This window comes from Ochotona curzoniae, unplaced genomic scaffold (genome assembly GCF_017591425.1).
Source record: "Ochotona curzoniae isolate NIBS_2020 unplaced genomic scaffold, NIBS_Ocur_1.0 contig_605, whole genome shotgun sequence".
Lineage (NCBI taxonomy): Eukaryota > Metazoa > Chordata > Mammalia > Lagomorpha > Ochotonidae > Ochotona > Ochotona curzoniae.
In genome coordinates this window covers 2,814,034-2,827,053 of record NW_024466491.1, presented here as the reverse complement: position 1 = coordinate 2,827,053, position 13,020 = coordinate 2,814,034, and the positions used below count along the sequence as shown (strand labels likewise).

The 13,020-nt window shown below is 64.9% G+C and overlaps 2 protein-coding genes across 2 annotated transcripts; both read right to left on the bottom strand.

Annotated features, from left to right (window-relative positions):
* Positions 1-1,515: 1,515 nt before the first annotated feature.
* SHD (Src homology 2 domain containing transforming protein D) lies at positions 1,516-4,379 on the bottom strand. The gene is made up of 6 exons (XM_040990327.1): positions 3,951-4,379; positions 3,326-3,431; positions 3,014-3,226; positions 2,394-2,517; positions 1,937-2,056; positions 1,516-1,724 (listed from the first exon to the last, which is right to left on the bottom strand). The coding sequence occupies exons 1-6, from the start codon at positions 4,251-4,253 to the stop codon at positions 1,538-1,540; spliced, it is 1,053 nt and encodes a 350-aa protein (XP_040846261.1). The 5' UTR covers positions 4,254-4,379; the 3' UTR covers positions 1,516-1,537.
* Positions 4,380-8,059: 3,680 nt separating this feature from the next.
* Positions 8,060-12,815, bottom strand: YJU2 (YJU2 splicing factor homolog). Its single transcript, XM_040990637.1, has 9 exons — positions 12,732-12,815; positions 11,417-11,517; positions 11,086-11,230; positions 10,850-10,984; positions 10,250-10,431; positions 9,555-9,681; positions 9,136-9,250; positions 8,958-9,005; positions 8,060-8,645 (listed from the first exon to the last, which is right to left on the bottom strand). Exons 1-9 carry the CDS (start codon positions 12,753-12,755, stop codon positions 8,536-8,538), a joined length of 987 nt encoding a protein of 328 aa, XP_040846571.1. The 5' UTR covers positions 12,756-12,815; the 3' UTR covers positions 8,060-8,535.
* Between the last annotated feature and the right edge of the window lie 205 nt (positions 12,816-13,020).

Sequence of the window (13,020 nt, the reverse complement as noted above, 5' to 3'; positions counted from 1 at the left end):
GGGCCAATTAACAATTAGCAGAGGCTGTGGGGTGCGGCGGGGGAGGGAGCGCCCAGCTGTGTGGCAGCTGCGAGGAAGGGAGGGCGGTGGGCACCCAGCCAGCTCCACGCAGCTGCCTGCCTTGCCTCTGCTTGCCAGAGCTGGGGCCTTATCTCACTGCTGCACGGGGGTGACAGGAGTTCACGGCTGTTACACAGACCTGGCTGGGAGACACCCCCACACACACCCACTTAGCCTTTTACGTGCTTGCTGTGTGACCTCAAGCAGGTAGCCCAACTTGTCTGTGTCCTGGGGTCTTGCGCTTTGTCCTAGCAAATGAAGCAGCTGCCTGTTGCAGCACCCGCATCTCACATGGGTGCCGGTTTAAGTCCCGGCAGCCCCGCTTCCCATCCAGCTCCCTGCCTGTGGCCTGGGAAAGCAGCAGAAGACGGCCCAAAGCCTTGGGACCCTGCACCCGCGTGGGAGACCTGGAAGAGGCTCCTGGCTTCAGCCTGACCCATTGCTTCCCCCTTCTTGAGGACACCTGTGCACCTGGCGTCCTCACAAACAGGACCCCCAGCTCACCCCGCTGTCTGTGCTCCTCTCCCCAGTGCTGCTGGCAGAGGTTAGGGGAGCAGGGGTGCCACTACCCCAAGGATGCAGGCGGGCGCCCTGAGTGAGGAAGGTGGAGTCATTGTGCTCGGAGCGCCCCCGTGTGCCACAGACAAGCATTGCTGCAGCTTTGTTACCAGCTGCCACCCCAGGGAGGGACGGCCAGGCAGGAGGGCGTCCTCAACCTCTGTCCCCTGGCCCCAGATGCAGGTCCCACTGCATAGCCCAGCCCAGAAGGGTATTGCTGAAGGCAGGAAAAGGAGTCAGACTCTCAGGGCACCCAGCTGCCCGCTGCTTCCCACAGCCCCAGGCCGGCAATACAGGTCCATGGTGTTGGCACAGTTATGGGGGAGGTGGGGGGAAGACAGAAGTCTGAAAGATCGCCTGGGCCCCCAACACCCCCTGATGTGGCCTCCTTGACTCCTCAGCAGTGCCTGGAGGTGGTGTGGGGCAGTGATGGGCACCCCACGGCCTTTAGCAGGCTTCCCGCCTGGCTGGGCTGTCACTTTATAGTGACACCGCCTGGCCTGGCTCCCCTCCTCCTCTGCTGCTGTTACCATGGGGACAGATGTGCCTTCTGTAGCTTAGCTGGGTGGAGGGGAGTGGGGTGGGGCCAGCCCAAGAGCCCAGCCCTGGGCCCCGGCTCCATCTTTGCAGGCTTCTAATTCTGCATGAGGTCCAGGTCTGGAGCCAAGCACCGTTTTCCCAAGACTAAGACCTGCCCTCCCCCGTCCATCCTCCCCCGCTAGGGTCTTGCTCGGTGCCCCCACCCACCGTCCAAGAGGCAGGTGCTTCTGCAGTGCCCTGTAGGACACTCTGGGACCACTGCCCAGATGGGCACATGACCCCTGACAGCCAGGACACAAGGTGGACAATTACATTTTTATTCTGCAGTGCCGCAGGGCCCCTCCCTCCGGGGGCAGGGTGCAAGGCTGGGGCCCCACGGTCAGGGGGCCTGCGTGGCCACCGGGTACAGCAGGGCCAGGTGCTCAGCGCCCTGCACGGGCAGTGGGCGTGAGCTGAACCGCAGTACCAGTTCCGGGACGCTGGCGAAGGCGCCACTGTGCTGGCCCAGCACGAACTGGTTGTCGCGGGTCCGAGCGAACTTCAGGTGGAGGAAACCCTGGCTGCTTCTGCGGGCGGCGGGGGGGTCGAGGGGTTGCCCTAAATGTCCCTTCCCCCCTCCCCCGGGAACTTAAATACCCTCAAACTCGGTCCCATTCTCTCTACCAGCTGACCCACCTTGGCTCCGCCCATGAAGCCTCTCACCCCCCACCCCAGGGGCTTGAAGCCCCCCTAAACACACCTGCCTGAGGCCCCGCCCCTGCCCTTTGAAGCCCCGCACCTGAGCGACAGAGAGCAGTCCTGGGGGCTGGTCTCGCTGAGCCGCACCAGGTAACTGCCTTCTTTGCACAGGGACAGGCGGTTCTCGGCGTCCGCTCGGCTCAGGGGGCCGTGAAACCACCTGCGGGGTGAGGCAGGTGACGCGGGAAGCCGCGCCCCATCCCACGGCAGGGCGGCAGCAGGTGCAGGGGCTGTGACATCTGGGGTTTCTCAAGGAGAGCTTGGGAGTGGGTGGAGCTGAGCTTTCCTGGGGATGCAGCTGGGCCCCGGGGTCTGCCCCCCCATATCCTCCAGCCTACACCTGCCCCTGCTCCTCCTCCTCGCCTCCCTCTGCCGGGGTCCCATCACTCCCACCCTCAAGTGATGACACCACCAGCCGCTGGCCCTCCCAGAGCAGCGGGAGAAGTGGACGAAGTGACCGATTGCCCACCAGGCCCCCCGCTGGCTTCTCCACTCACGGCTGCTTCTCCAGGGGCACGGCGGGGTCCACGCGCTCGGCGGGCTGGGGGCTTCTGGGTGGGGGTCTCCGCAGTTCCTTAGCCGAGCCTGACGTCCGTTCCCATTCTGGATTGTCAAACTGCACTGGAGGTGGAGGGGTCAGTCAGGGAAGGGTTCAATGGGGGGTTGGGAAGCTCTAACTGGGGGACCCTGGCAGAGACCAGCCAATGGGAGTCCTGTAGGAAGGTGGTGTGGCTGCTGCCAACTGCCTGGAGGAGGTGAAGCAGGTTAAGTTAGCTGGGAAGAAAGGACTGTGGTTCCCAAAGTGGCATGGCAGAGCCAGGAGCCCCCAGTCAGACAGCGAGGGGGGCATGGCTCCAAGGGGGAGGATTGAAAGTTTGCTACTAGGGGTCCCTAACTGGTGAACTGCACGCTGGGGTTCTGTCCCTCCCAGTCAAATTCAGAAACGACACAAGTGCCTCCCCACGCATAGCTGAACCCTTACACTGCACCCCGCGCCCCACAGGGCGTTTTCATGCAGGGTCTCCTGGGAGATTTTCTGGTTCTGTCATTCACACTTCAGCAGGAATTAGCCAGTTGCCCAGAGCGAGAGGGTGACGGGAGTGGTCAGGAGATGCACCTGCAAAGGCCCGGGAAATGTGTTCCCTCTTCCACTCCCAGGGCTGGTCGTACTCGTCCGCCGGCCGCTCGTCCTCCGGGGGCAGCCGGCTCTGCCGCGGTGGCTTCTGTTCCAAACCAGGCCCATCCCCGGCCACCGCTGCCACTGCTGGTGGCTCTTGGTCCTGCTCTTCGTAGGGGGTGTCGTACAACTGCACCGCTCGGCTGGGTACATCTGGAGGCGGGGAGGGATGGAGGACGGACAGGCCATAAGGACATCCTTCCCTCCGTGGGAACCCCCTACCACTGTCCCCCCAACACGCCACCTGCTCACCATTCCCTACGTGCTGGGCATCGTAGGGCTCCATGTACTTGTCATCTGGAGATGGCAGGCGGGGGTGTGCATCAAAAGGGTCCGAGTACTCTGTGTCAGCTTCCGGCTGCAGAGAGGAGGCAGAGGGACAGGGCCTGGCTGGCGGTGCCCCTGCTGGGTGATGGCACAGCCTCTGCCTGCGCACTTGGGGTCTGAGTGCTAAACTCCTCAGCTCCTCCAAGCCACTCCAGCCATGAGGAGCCAAGCAGAGGTGATGTACCCCCACCCCCAAGGAATTCCAGTCTTAACACCTGGTAGCATCCATGGGGGCCAGGGAGGCAGGTGGGGGTCCCGTCCTGAGGAGCTAAGACCAAGGGACCAAGGGACCAAGGGACCAAGGGACCAAGGGACTAAGGGCAAGGCCATCCCCTTCCATGAACCTCAACTTCCACATCTGTAAATGGGGCCCACGAGAGGGAGAAAGAGATGTGGAGGTGGAGGGAACTGCAGCGGCGGGCGAGTGGTGGTGGAGCAGCTAGTGGGGGACTCCAGCCCACCCTGGGACCTCACAAACCCCAGGCACCCCCAGCCCAAGACCTGGGATCCATAGTGCACCCCTCCCCCTTTGTCCCTTCTCACCACACACCTGTTCTTCCTGTTCAGGGCTGCCCAGCAACGCCTTGGCTCTGGCCATGTCCGCAGCCTCTACCTTAATCAACCGGTGCTTGGGGGAGTCGTACTTGGCCGTGGCTGGGCCCTTGGCGTCCCCGGGGCCGGGAGGGTCGGGCTCCGCGCGGCTGTCTGCGTCCTCATAGGGGTCCTCGAAGTCCAGGTCCTTCTGTTCACGGTAAGCCCTCAGGATGTCGCTCTCCGTGTAGTCCGGGGTGGGCGGCTGTGGAGGGGGCCGCCGGCCCCCCAAGCTCAGGTAGTCCCGGAGCCACTTGGCCATTGGGCCGTGTGTGCCGTCACCCCAAAAGGGGCCAGAGAGAAAACCGCATGCTGTGTTCTGGTGGGCGGGGGGAGAAGGGGAAGAAGGGTCAGGTGCACGCTCTGGCTGAGCTCAGCTGGGGCGAAGAGGAAGATGGTAGCGGGAGAGGACGCAGGTGACAAGGGCGCACGAGAACAAGCTCACGGCGCGGGGCTGCGACACCGGGACTTGCCGCGGGCAGAGAGCAGTCCCCGCGCGCGCCTCGGCCTCGCGCCACCTCGGAGTTTGGCGATTTTAAGGGGTGGCGGGAGAGGGGGGCAGTGCCAGCTGAGGCCGCCCCGCCTCCGCCCACCACGCTCTAGCCGGGACCCCTAGGTCCTCAGCGCTGCCAACGGGATCCCCCACCCCCGCCAAGGGCGCAGGTGCGATGCGCAAAGTTGGGGCGCGGGAACCGAGACCCCGGCGGGGCGCATCCTTTGTGGCGCTGCTCTCCGTGCCTTGGGGAACCCCCCGAACCCGTGACCCCCAGACCAGCAGCCTGGATACGGTCCCTGACGCCGGCACAAAGGGTAATACAAACCCTTGTCCAATGTCCCTATTCGCTCTCGGGCGGCGTTGCCGGAGCGCATCCAGGAGGGGGGGCACTTTGGGGAGGGGGCGCGCAGGCGGCCCTGGGTCCCCGCCAGCCGTGGCGCTCCCCACCGCCCCCCTCCTCTGCCGCGCGCTCCCCTCGCGCTCCCCTCCCCCGCGCGCCCCTCGGAGGTGACCGAGACCTTCAGCTGTTCCAAGGGTGAGGGGGGGAGCCCTGCCCACCGAGGGGCGGACCGGACGCCGAGCTGGAGGATGCTAGCAGAGGGCGCCGGAGTGAGCGCGCGCGGCGCGCGAGGCGGGATGGCCGGGACTGGCGCGGCTGGAGCACCCGGGAGGGGAGGAGGGAGAGGGGCTGGGAAATGGGCGCTCGGGGAGGGGAGAGGAGGCGGGGAGGAACGAACGAGCTGGACTTGACCGAGAGAAGGGGTGAGACTGACCAGCAGAGGGGGCGATGGAACCCGGGAGTCCAGCGGCTGAACGGACCAGTGTGCAAATGGAGAGGACAAATCTGGCATCCCGCAGCAACGCCCACCCCCACCCCGAGGCAGGGGGACCGGCCGCCCCTCCTCCACTCCGGCCCCGTCCTGGTCCCCGGGGTGGGGGCGGGGCGGGCAGCTGGCCCCTGATGGAGATGCTATCAAGCTCGGGGCGTCTGTCCTTTTGTGTCTTTTTTGCCAGGACGGGGTGGGCGGGGAGGGGGGTCCTGCCTGTGTCCAGCTGCACTCGGGAGGGATAAGGCTGCACGAAGTGGGGGGTGGGAAGCTCCTGGCCAGTGCCAGGGGAGGGCCATTTTCCTTTGCCTGGTTCCCTGAGTGTCAGGGGGTGGGGGGAGTGCAGGCAAGAATGCTGGGACCCTGGAGCACCCTCTCCAGCGCTCCCCCCATCCAGGCAGGGGTACAGGATCACCCAGGCAGGTTCAGGGGGTGCCACCTCCCCTCATTGTATTGAGGGGGAACCCAAGCACCAGGACTGGGGGGGGGGGTGTTTGGCTTGGGAGAAGCAGGCTTCCTGGTGGAAGCATTGGTGGGGGGGGGGTCCCCAACTCCTCCATCCTCACCCCCTGGGTGCACCTGTTGCGCTCAGCCCTCCCCACCCGCCTGCCTGCCCGCAATCACGGGCACCCCCAGCCTCCCCCTCTCACACAGGGGCGTCCCCAGGGACAGCCCCGGGGGCACGCGGGTAATTGTCCCGTTTTCTGTCAGCTGCTCTGGGGGCCTAGCTGTCGACAGATCACCCGGTGTGGGTCAAGCCGTGGCGCGTGCGGTATAAATATTTGAAAGCCGCCTCCTCCTCCCGGAGCTGTGGTGGGAATGGTAATTAGGGGCTGGCTGCGGCTGCGCAGCTGACTCCCCACTCAGTGGAGAGGCAGGGTTGGGCGGCAGTGACCTTGAACCCGCACATGGTGACCCTGGGGCGGAAGCGGCAGGTGCTTTCTGCTGGCCTAGGTCTCCGCCTGGTACTGCGGAGCGGGCAGCCCCTGGGGGTCAGGGATCTGACAGGTGGTGGCCTGGCTGGGGCTCTGCTTCCCTGGGGCCCTGACATTGGTGGTGGCTGATGTGGGGACAGGACCAGCCCCAGGGACCCGATAGGGAAAGTGGATGCACTGGGGGTCCTACCATGGGGCCACCCGATTCAGGCCTGTCTCATCTCCATCCCCAAGTCCCTGGTGACCGAGCGGCCCCTTCCTGTCCCTCCAGGTTTCCAGCCGAGGGTGGGGGGCACTCTGTGGCTTCCGTGTGTCTCTTCTGGGGTAGGAGATCAACTCGGGCTCCTCAGGCAGGGGAGCCCTGGTGCCTGCTCCCCAACCTCCGATCCCCAGCCCGCACAGCCCCGCTCCCTGCTTGGCCACCTCAGGGGGCTGAGAGGAAATCCCACAGAAGTCCTGAAAGCTGCAGGGCCAGGGGAGCACCTCGCCTCGCTCCTGGGAGGGGCAGTGTGGCTGCGCTGCTGGCAGGAGGGGCAATGGGGGTGCCCTCCTCTCCTCCCTCGCTCAGCTCCAGGAACCCCTAGGAGGGAGCCGGAGGTCAGGAGGAGTGGAGCCCCCAGGGCACGGGGTGTCACACGCACATATGCATCCACAGCAGCGGGGAGGAGGGCTGGGGACGCAGCAACCCCTGGGTTTGGGGTCATCTGCCAGTAGGGTGACCTACTGGCAGTTAGCTCCCTGCCCTTGGCCGGCACCTGCCAGGGGGACTGGGGGTGGAGGAGAAAAGACTGTCACCCACCAGGCACCTGCCCCAGGCCCCCAGGCACACAGGAGGGGGACCCTGGTGATGGCCGCTGGCCGGTCCAGGTGTGGTGGCAGGTCCTGGACGCAGGTGGTGCCCCGGCTGGCTCACAGGAGGCCTCCGCCATGCCACGGGTGCCCTATGTCGCAAAACAGGTGCCAGACCCGCTGTTCCACTCGCGGTCCGGCTCCCTGCAGGGGCACACACACCCCGGCGGGCAGCAGGGGACGGGTCAGGTCCTTGGGTCCCCGCACCCATGTGGGAGACGGGGTGGAGCTCCCGGCGCCTGCTGCAGCCAGTCTTGGCTGGGGCCACCATCTGAGGAGTGAGCGAGAAGAAGGAAGACCTGTTTGTCTCTCCATTATCATTCTTCCAAATCAGCAATGCTTTTTTTTTTAAGTTAGTATGCTAAATATAGCTAATACTGATGTTGTAACTGGTGTCGCCAGATTTAAGTGTCACAAAGCGTTCATATTTACATGGTTCACTTATGGAATTCTGGCTTAGCTTATCACCTGTGTACAAAATTACTTGGTGGAAGAGTCCATGGAGAGGGGAACAGAGATATTTAATTGGGCGTTAACATTTTTTATAAAAGATTTACTTATTTTTATTGCCAAGGCAGATCAGATTATAGAGAGGAGAGACAAAGATCTTCCATCTGCTGGTTCACTTCCCAATGGCTGGAGCTGCGCCGATCCAGAGCCAGGAGCCAGGAGCCTCTTCCGGGTCTCCCACGCACAGGTGCAGGGTCCCAAGGCTCTGGGCCGTCCTCCACTGCTTTCCCAGGCCACAGGCAGGGAGCTGGATGGGAAGCGGAGCAGCCGGGACACGAGCCGATGCCCCCTATGGGATCCTGGTGCATGCCAAGCTGAGGACTTACCCTCTGAGCTACTGCACCGAGCCCCAAAACATTTAAAATGCTTGAAGACATGAAATACATTTAATTTTTTTTTTTTTTTGAGAGGTAGAGACAGAAAGAGAGAGAGAGAATGCGGCTTTGCTGTTCCACACCCTTCATGCCCGAGGTGCCTGGGGCTGGGCCAGCAGGGACCCAGGCAGGAATGGCATCCCAGGCTTGGGGCAGCGTGCACGCCTAGCCCAGCTCCCGCTCTCCACGGGGAGCCGAAGGAGGGGGGGGTCCGCTGGGGAACCTTCTGCTTTGTTCTCTGGCCAATGCAGATCTGCAGTCCGACCCTGCCGGTCCCAGACTGGCTGAAGGCAGTGCTGCAGCCACTTCCGGGAGGACCCTTGTTTGCCCCTGGACCCCTGCCCACATTCCCCTCCCCTGAGTAGGACCCGGGGAGACTCAACCTGCCCAGCAGTTGGTCCCTAGGGCTAGCACCTTGGGCCTGTTCCTTTGAATGATTCCAGAAAGTTCTACGCAGGGCCAGGATGGCGCTAACCAGGAGGGGGAAAAGGGGAGTGTCCACGGAGCCCCTGCCTGTGCCCGCGCCTTCACGGAGGCCGGACCCAGGCGATACTCAGCTGCTGTCCTCGCTGTCCGTGTAGGCGCCCAGCAGGCTCAGCGAGGAGGTGCCGCCGCCGGGTGCGGGTGCTGTGAGCTCGGCCGTCTTCCCGTTCACAGGGTTACCTGGGGGGAGAGGCCCCATGTTGGCCCTTGCGGCTGGCATCCAGCAGCCCCGGCAGGTGCAGACCCCAACTCCATGCCTCCACTTCCGGAAGACCCCCTGCCCGCCCTCTCCCTGCCTTCTGGGCGCCCTTCCACCTCACGAATGGCCACGGCTGGTCCTGCCAAGGCCCTGGTTCATAGGCTGGGAACCTCAGCCTGCAAGGTGCAAGCCCCTGGCTCAGGGAGGCCACGCCTGTCCCCGGGGGGACACCCCCATGCCCGAGGCACCCCTGCGTCTGGGTGCAGAGGAAGGGAGTGGCTGCGGGACCTTACCTGGACTTGGTGCCGCCTCCCGGGATCCAGGTTCCGAAGCCTTTGCTCCTTTTGGAACCAGAAGGGTAAGGGTGACCCCCTGGGCCGAGCCAGGATGCCCTCCCCTACTGTTCCCCCCAGACTGGTCCCAGCCTGCACGCTGCTGCCCCCTCGCGGCCGCTGGCGGCATCACACTCACCTGGGCTGGGGGCCGCCTGGCCAGCCGAGTCCATTTTGGCTTTCTTCACCAGCACCAAGCCGGCCAGCTGGGACCTGCGCCCACGGCCCCCCAGGCTGTCTGCCTTCCTTTTCCCCTGCGGCGGTGGAGGGACACACAGGTGGCTCCTGTGTCTCGGATGGGGCCTCCCCAAGCCCGGACTGGCCTCCCGGGATGACGTCAGCGGCTGCAGGGTGGGGGGGGCATCGCGCCCCCCCTGGCTCCTTGCAGCTCCATGCCACATCCCACACTGCCCTAGCATGCAGCTGAGGGAAACAGGCAGCCCTGCCCCGTGCTCCCACCTAACCCCAAGGGAACCCTCTTATAGCTTTAGGACTAACGGGGCCTGAGCCAGTGGCCAGCCGGGAGCTCACACCCACGACAGCTGGGTCCCCCGTCACCTCCTCCAGGATGGCCGTGGGGTTGGGTCTGGGGGCTGGCCGGGCCGGAGTCGGGGTTGGGGCGGTGTCCTCCTCGGAGTCTGAGTCCTCCAACAGCCGCCGCCTCTGCGCTTCCTCCAGAAGGGCCCTGGGGAAGGAAGGTGGGACTCGGGGACCGAGGGCAAGGCTCGTGTGGACCCAGCCAGAGACGTACAAAGTGGGGCCAGCAGCTCCGTCCACCTCAGCCACCCTGCTCTAGGCCCGGGCACAGCAGGGGGTGAGGCTGGCAGCAGGCAGGTGCACGGGAACGCGGCCCGGCCTTGTCAGTCACTGCGGACGGCAGAACCTGGGCTGGGGGAACCCACCGCACCCACCCAGGACCTCGGCTGCTGGCACTGACCACGGGGTCTTTCCCTGTAGTCTGGGACCTGGACAAGCATGGCCCGCGCCCCTAAAATCCTGGGTCACTGACAACATCTGCGCTGAGGGATGTGGCCCTCGCGGCCCCCCAGGCTCTGTCATACCAGGGTGGGGAGGCTAGTGGGGCAGTGGGGGCGCTGGGCCAGGGGTGTGGCTGCAGGGCAGTGGGCGGGGCCTCAGTCAAGGGGGGTGGAGGGAGCTGTGGGCGGGGCCTCAGGCAGGGTTGGAGCCTGGGGTCTCAGAGCAGGGGTCTCAGAGCGGGGGTCTCAGAGAGGGGGTCTCAGAGCGGGACTCACGCCGTCTCCCGCGCGTCCTCCTCCTGTTCCTGCAGGCGCCGCTCCTCTTCCGAGAGCCGGTGCTGGCGCAGCATGGCCTCGAAGTCCACGCAGGCCTGGCGCTGGTTGAGGTCCTGCAGGTCTTGCAGGTTCTCCAGGGCCTGCATCTCCAGCTTGGAGTCCTTGGTGCGGTTCTCCAGGACCTGCAGGGTCAGTGGCAGGGTCCCCATGGGCACGGTGCAGGGTCACCGTGAGTGGGCAGGGGCGGGGGACTCAACCCCACGAGGGGCAGGCCGCCAGGAGGGAGATGGATGGGCAGCCTGGCCAGGGGGGCTCCACACTGCCTGTGTGTGCACATGGCAACAGGGGAGAAACTGAGGCTGGGGGTGGGGCCTGCCAGGCAGGGGGAGGAGCCTCCTTGCTGGGGGCGGGACCTCTGGCAGTGGGGGAGCAGCCTTCTGTCCTGGGGCCTGGCGTCTGAGAGCCGAAACCCAAGACCCTCACTTCCACCCGCTGCAGCTAACTGTGGGGCCCTGGAATTTTCCAGAGCCCTGCGGCAGGGCAGGGCAGGCTTGGGGAGCACCTGGGCTCAGCCAGCCTGGCCGGGGGCAGCCCTCGCACCTTCATGGGGTTGTTGAGCTCCTCGTCTTCCCGCTCCTTCTGCACCCGCTTCTCCTCCTCCTCCAGCAGCTTCTCCGCCTGGAAGTTGCGCGTGGCGCCGTGCTCCATGGTATAGTCTGTGTTCTCGGGGTCCGTCTGCGGGGCAGGAGAGGGGGGTGCAGGACGACCTCAGACTTCAGCGCGGGAGGAGTGGGGGCGCCTTTCTTGCCGCCCCCAGCACACCGCCCCCCTCGCACCTTGAAGGTGATCTCGGCCAGGCAGCGCGTGCACTTGATGTAGAAGCGGAAAATGGGCAGCCCCAGGTAAGCCTCGTTCTGCACCGTCTCCTTGCGGGCGTTGAACTTCTTGCCCTTGTAGATGTATTCCCCGCACGTCTTACACCTGCAGGCAGCACCGGCGGCTCGGCTCCCTTCTCACGGGGAGGTACCCCACTCGCTCACCCCCGCCCATGCCCTCCCAGGGCCTCTGTTCCTCTGACCCCCTCAGCGCTCCCAGCCGTCATCCCTGCATCCCTGCACCTCAGGAGCCTCTGGTTCTCGCTCCCCCATCCCTGCTCGGGGCGCTCACCGCATGTTGAAAGGCGCCATGAGCCGCACCACATACTGACGGTCTTTGGGGAGCTTGAGTTTGGGGATCTTAGATGGGTCGAAGTCAGGTGGGTAGTATTTCTGTGGGAGAGAAGAGGGGCAGGCGTCCACGGGGCTGCTGGGAGCGGGGCAGGAGCAAGGCCCTGGTTGGGGAAGGGGGTCAAGGGACTCCCCAGACTCGGCTCCCGGGATGAACAGGAAGAAGTCCCAGGCTTCCGCATGCCATGCTGGCTGGCTTCATGGCCACGGTCAGTGACCATCATGGAGGTACTTGGTGACTGCACGTGGCAGATGCAGAGAGAATCAGGGTTTGCAGGGGGCCGGGATGATGGGCCTCTGTGCCTCCCGTGAGCACAGACTCCAGACCCCCACCTGAGGGTAAAACCTGACAGTGGGGCCCTCAGCAAGGGGTCCTAGACTGCGCAAGGGGCGAGTGTGGGCGATGGGGAAGAGGGAAGATCCCTCTTAGGGTACACCTACCCAGGCACCGGGCGAAACACAGCCCTCACTGCCCCCCCCCCAGCACATCCTCTGCTCCCAGACCCTTCACAAAGAAGCCAGGAGGAGAGGTCCCCAGGTCATCCGGGGGATCAGAGCCTGCTGTGAGGACACGGCTCTCGGGGGTCTGAGCATCTGAGCCCGCTGTGAGGACACGGCTCTCAGGGGTCTGAGGATCTGAGCCCGTTTGAGGACACGGCCCTCGGGGGTCTGAGGATCAGAGCCCGCTGTGAGGACACGGCTCTCAGGGGTCTGAGGATCTGAGCCCGTTTGAGGACACGGCTCTCGGGGGTCTGAGGATCAGAACCCGCTGTGAGGACACGGCTCTCGGGGGTCTGAGGATCTGAGCCTGCTGTGAGGACACGGCCCTCGGGGGGCCGGGAGGAACACAGGGGAACACCGGAACTCCACTTGGCCCCAAGCTCCCCAGAACTCCAGTAATAAAGAAGGCACCCCATTGCCTAGTTTCCCCAGTGGGCAGTGAAATGGGCGGGGTTCCAAGAGAGCACCGCCCCTCACATGACATTTCCGCAGCAGATTGGGCCGTCGTCCAGAAAGCCCGCCCACAGGGAGAGCGATTGGAGAACTGTCTGTCAATCAAGCAAGACGATTGTGTGCACATCCCAAGCTCCGCCCCCACCCAGCTAGCTGAACACGCCCACCCCGGAAGCCCGCCCCTCAGGGAGTCCCGGAGAGCAGTTCGGGGAGCCCCGCCTTCCGGGAAGCAGTCCCGCCTCTCCCGGCACCGTCCGCTTCGGGCCGACCCCCGCGCCCCCTGGCCGTCGTCCACCACTTACGTTTAAAACTTTCCGCTCCGACATCTTGTCTTCCCGCGCGCCTCCCTAGTCTCACGCCGCCGGGCGAGATTCGCGAGTTCAAGTGGGCTTCTCCGGGACTTCCGGTAGCGTCACTTCCGCAGGCCGTTCTTATTGGCCACGCCTCGGATTCTAACCTTGCTCATTGGCTGCCCTTGACGCCTATCAAGCCTCCCCGAGTCCGTCTGGGTCTGTGCTCCGGCGACGGGACCCACAGCAGCGTGGAGGAAAGGTTCCGGGGGCACCCCATTCTATGAGGGGGCGCCATCGG